Source organism: Neomonachus schauinslandi, chromosome 10, assembly GCF_002201575.2.
Source record: "Neomonachus schauinslandi chromosome 10, ASM220157v2, whole genome shotgun sequence".
Taxonomy (NCBI): Eukaryota; Metazoa; Chordata; class Mammalia; order Carnivora; family Phocidae; genus Neomonachus; species Neomonachus schauinslandi.
Window position 1 is genome coordinate 124,388,585 of NC_058412.1, and position 4,684 is coordinate 124,393,268.

Genomic DNA, 4,684 nt, shown 5'->3' on the forward strand with positions numbered 1-4,684 from the left:
TCATTTCTTAAAGTATCACTGAAGAGCACTTGGGCTTGGGAGCCAAGTACAAGTACCCTCTGCTACCTGTGACATCTTGGACAAGTTCCCCCCTTTCTGAGCCCATTTCTCCATCCACAAACTGGGGATAATACCCAACTTAGAGTTGTTTTAGATCCAGTATGAACACTCCCGGCACAGTATCTGACAAGTAGTAAACAGGCAATGATACTAACTCTCCTCTCTACTAGTCACCACTACCCAGGAAGGGAAGTTTTCATTCAGCCCTGGGCATCTGCCACAGGTACAGGGCTGACTATGGGGAAGGAAACAGTCCTGGACCCATGGGAATGCTCACTCCCTGCGCACCCCAGTATCCCATAAGATACCGGCCACACATAAGGCACTCAAAATATTTATTTGCTAGCTGGAGCTGGCAAGGAGGAAAGGTACTTTATTATACTTCTCCACAGCCACACACCTCTGGGGAAGAAACTGAGGCTGGGCAGGGTTTTAAGTGTAAGCTAGTTAGTGGCATTTTGCATCTTCGCTCAGTTTTCCTGCCACTCCCCTTAACCAGGCTTTATCAAACTTCAGTCCTTCCCAAGCCACGTCACCTCTTTTGTTCTATGTAGTTATTACCTGTGATATAAATCAACTCACTTTTTTACTTACATAAATTAAAAGGAACTTTATATCGATCCCATGTCTTAATTAGAAGGTAACCATAAAAATACAGGCCGAAAATAAAAACAATGCTGTATAAAATTATATAAATTTCAGCTGCCTGAAAGCTATGAGCCTGCTTTTTTTTTAAATCAAGACTAATTGGAGTTAAGCAGTATTTTTCCTCTTTTTGTACTATGACCCTCAAAAAGAAATATATTTTACATCAAAACTCGGTATATACCCTTGTCTATATATACCTTTGAAACAGTTAAAACAGTACTTACGTGTCATGCACTCTGATATTCCCTAGTCTATGAATCTACTTCATTTTTAAAATGCTGGCTGCATCCCACTACATTGGTTTCCAGAGGACTATGCCATGTACACAACAAAAAAAAATGCGGGATTGGCGGGTTGACAGAGATATCCGTCACCAACTGCGACTTTGTCCTCTTCTCACCCGAAAGACTGAAAAGCAAACAATGTTGTCACTGTGTGGTTCAATGTTCTGCAATGCCATGCCCACGTACCCAACGTACACATGGAGCAGCCGGAGAAAGCCTGTCCTGGATTTCTGTCAGATACCCAGTTCTGCCTAGAGTATGTCTTCTGTACACGGTAAGCTGGGGAGAACAGTCAACTGCACATGATAATGACACTTAACAAGCATGATCACAGACAGTGCTTAAAAACATCTCAATGCCTTTATTTAGGTCTAATCTCATACTTGGAGCACTCCTTCAAATTCATTTTCACATAAATGGCCTAAATGTCTGTACTTGTCGAACAGACTCTTCTACCCTACCATGGACCTCTTTCTTCCTCTCAGGCGCACTTCATCTAATTTTTTTAGCACTGGCCTGGACTTTTTAGAGAAGGTGGAGTAGCTGTTCAGACAGGCTTCAAACACAGTCTCAGTATTGGGATGGGTACTGAGGAAGGCTTTCTCTAGCACATAGAGATCGACTCCCTTATCTTCTGGAAGTGCTGAAATGAAACTGAGTCCAAAGTCGATGAGCACGATGTTCAGCTGTTCCACGGGGGGTTTTAGGAGCATGTTTGAAGTGGTGAGATCACCATGAATGAGGTCTTCATCGTGCATTCGAGCCAAAACCTGCCCAACTGTCCTGGCTAAGCCAAAGAGGCTTTGGGGAGTTTTTTCAGTCTCCATGGTGGACTGAATATAATCTCGAACGGTCACTGAGCCTTCAATTTCTTCCATGTATAAGCAGTTGGAAACATAGTCTACGAAAAAAACAACGGGGGCAGATATCCCTGCAATCAAGATAGAAATGGTTATTGGATTAGATTCTTTCTTAATGTTAAGTTTAATTTTCAAAGATTGAGCCAGACTTTCACAGTGCATATCTGCTCATTTCAGAAAAAAAGATTTAGGAATGTTGCAGAATAGTACAACTTAACGCGTCTGGAAGTGTCCCTTGCTCATGCCCTGCAGGATTGTGCCTTAAGCCGCCCCACAGCTAAGTTTAGTAGTGCCAAAGCACCCTCCTCCTCTCCACTCTTTATGATTGGATTTCATTTGTCACACTAATTCCCTAAAAAAAAACAAAACAAAGAGCCAGAAGGGTAAGCATCCTCAAAAGGACACAAACAGGGGCACCTGGGTGGCTCAGTCGTTAAGTCTGCCTTGGGTTCAGGTCATGATCCCAGGGTCCTGGGATCGAGCCCCGCATCGGGCTCCCTGCTCAGCGGGAAGCCTGCTTCTCCCTCTCCCACTCCCCCTGCTTGCGTTCCCTCTCTTGCTGTGTCTCTGTCAAAAAATAAATAAAATCTGGGCGCCTGGGTGGCTCAGATGGTTAAGCGTCTGCCTTCGGCTCAGGTCATGGTCCCAGGGTCCTGGGATCGAGCCCCGCATTGGGCTCCCTGCTCAGCGGGAAGCCTGCTTCTCCCTCTCCCACTCCCCCTGCTTCTGTTTCCTCTCTCGCTGTGTGTCTCTCTGTCAAATACATAAATAAAATCTTAAAAAAAAAAGGGACACAAACAGGCCAAACAGAGTGTTGCCTGAGAGCCTCACCTTTGCAGTCAGAAAGGATGGGTTCAAATCCTGGCTCCCTTCCTTATTAGTTGTATAACCTAAAAATCACATCAATTCTCTAAGCCTGTTTCTGATTCTAGAACATGAGAATGATCCCTCCAAGAATTCAAAGAATCCATTGCATTCAAAGATTCAATGAATATTTATTGAATGACCATCAGGCCCAGCACACTTTTCTAGATACTGGAGACTTATCAGTGAGGATACAGCAGGAAACAAAGCAACTATGATCCCTCCTTAATGGAACTTACATCCTAGAGAGGGTTAAAATAGAAAACAGGAACACACAAATAACCATTAAATCCACGCAAGGGCAGAGATATGTCTGTTCGCTACTGAAATTTCTTCCAGCCCTCCCACTACCTAACAATGTTCTGGTGTAAAGCAGGTGCCTAAAGAATATTAATAAAAGAAAGGATGTGTAAAAGTCAAAAGCCAGTGTTTCTGAGTCAGAGGTTATGGGCTGAGAACCTGGCTGGGTCACTCACTAAGCTGTGTAAACTTGGGCAGTTACTTCCCCTCTCTGAGCCTCAGTTTCTCATCTGAGGCCAAGGCATACCGTGGTAGTGTACAATGGTGTTTTAATGAAAAAGTAAGAAACGATTTAATGAAATCAAAAACGTACTGAGTGCTATGTACCAGCCATACATCCAAACATACTGTGACTTCCCTTTACCGGTGAGGAAACTGAGGGCGAGGGTAAATAATTTGTTGAAAGCCTGCATATGAAGCAGTGGTGTCGGTAATTTGAACGCTGAGAGCCTGGCTCCACGGCAAGGATCTGTAATTACATCTGCTTCTTAAAAGTAATGAATGAAGAGATAATGATCGAACACTGAGACGGTACAAATGGGGAAACCGAGGCTCGGGGCAGTTTAAAAGCATGCCCCCCGTCGAGCAACAGTGGAAGAGCCAGGAACTGAAACCAGGAGCAAGGGCTCCAGGACAAATGCTCGTCGCGGCTAGGAAACGCAGCTCCTTAAGAATGAAAGAATGAATGAAGAGAGAGATGAAAGGATGACATTTCTCAGCAGAAGTTCACGCAGAGGGTACAAAGGGAGAGACTGAGGCAAAACGGGGCGCGGCGCTCAGGGGAGACCCTCGCTCGCGTCGCCCGGGTCCCCTAGGCCCCCGGGCCGGGCCGCCTCACCTGCGCGACGGCAGCGGAGCAGCGCCCGGGCCTCTTGCACCGTCCGCCGCCGGCCGAGCCGCGCCTCCAGCGCCGGGTGCCGGTAGCCCTTGGGGAAGCGGTGCTTCACCACGGCCGCGCGGCCCTGAAAGCGGCCGCGGAACACGCGCGCCTCGGCGCCCTGCTTCACCAGCTCCAGGCCGCTCAAGAAGCGGCTGCTCCGCTCCCGGGCCGCGACCAGCGCCTCGGCCTCCGGCGCCAGCTGCTCGTTCTTGTCGGCCGAAGAAGCGTTATCGGCGGCCGCCATGACAGAGCCTCGGCGCCGTCGCTCGGAGCCCGTCGCCTCTCTCCGGAAACTGCCGGCGATGTTCGGCTCGCTCCGTAAGTCTTCGGACCTCTTCCACCACTCCAAGGCCGACACTTCCGCCTGTGGAAGTGGCCCCGCCTCCCACACCTTCGGCTATTTCCGTAAGCCTTCGGCAACTCTCGGTCAGAAACTCTTCACGCTCCTGGGCTCTCTCCGGAAGCTCTGAGTCTCTTGGTCCGCTTTGGTGGCCCCGCCTCCCTTCTTTGGCTCCTTCCGGAAATAGTTTACTAATGGTATCCCTTTTTTACTCTTGAAAGCGTTCTAGTTTGGATGGTAAATTATATGGTCACCCTGTGGGTGGTAGAGTGGCGGCGGGGTGTAGGTAGTGGTCCAATTTTAAATAAGGTGGTTAAGAAGGTTTCTGTGAAAAGAAAAGGCTTCTTTCTAAGAACAGGTGACATTTGAGCCTTGTGAGTGGATGCCTGGAAGAAGAGCATTCCAGGCAGAAGGAATAGCGAGTGCAAAGGCCCTGGGGGAGAAGTGT

General features: G+C 47.9%; 1 protein-coding gene across 1 annotated transcript; it reads right to left on the reverse strand.

Moving 5' to 3' along the window:
• Positions 1-1,339: 1,339 nt before the first annotated feature.
• TP53RK (TP53 regulating kinase) lies at positions 1,340-4,152 on the reverse strand. The gene is made up of 2 exons (XM_021689343.2): positions 3,855-4,152; positions 1,340-1,923 (listed from the first exon to the last, which is right to left on the reverse strand). The coding sequence occupies exons 1-2, from the start codon at positions 4,138-4,140 to the stop codon at positions 1,445-1,447; spliced, it is 765 nt and encodes a 254-aa protein (XP_021545018.1). The 5' UTR covers positions 4,141-4,152; the 3' UTR covers positions 1,340-1,444.
• Between the last annotated feature and the right edge of the window lie 532 nt (positions 4,153-4,684).

Bases quoted from the DNA above. Each gene is read 5' to 3' on its own strand.
- TP53RK (XM_021689343.2), bottom strand. From the start codon at position 4,140: ATGGCGGCCGCCGATAACGCTTCTTCGGCCGACAAGAACGAGCAGCTG. The intron at 1,924-3,854 runs GTGAGGCGGCCC...TCTTGATTGCAG, and splicing joins GCTCCGCTGCCGTCGCGCAG to GGATATCTGCCCCCGTTGTT.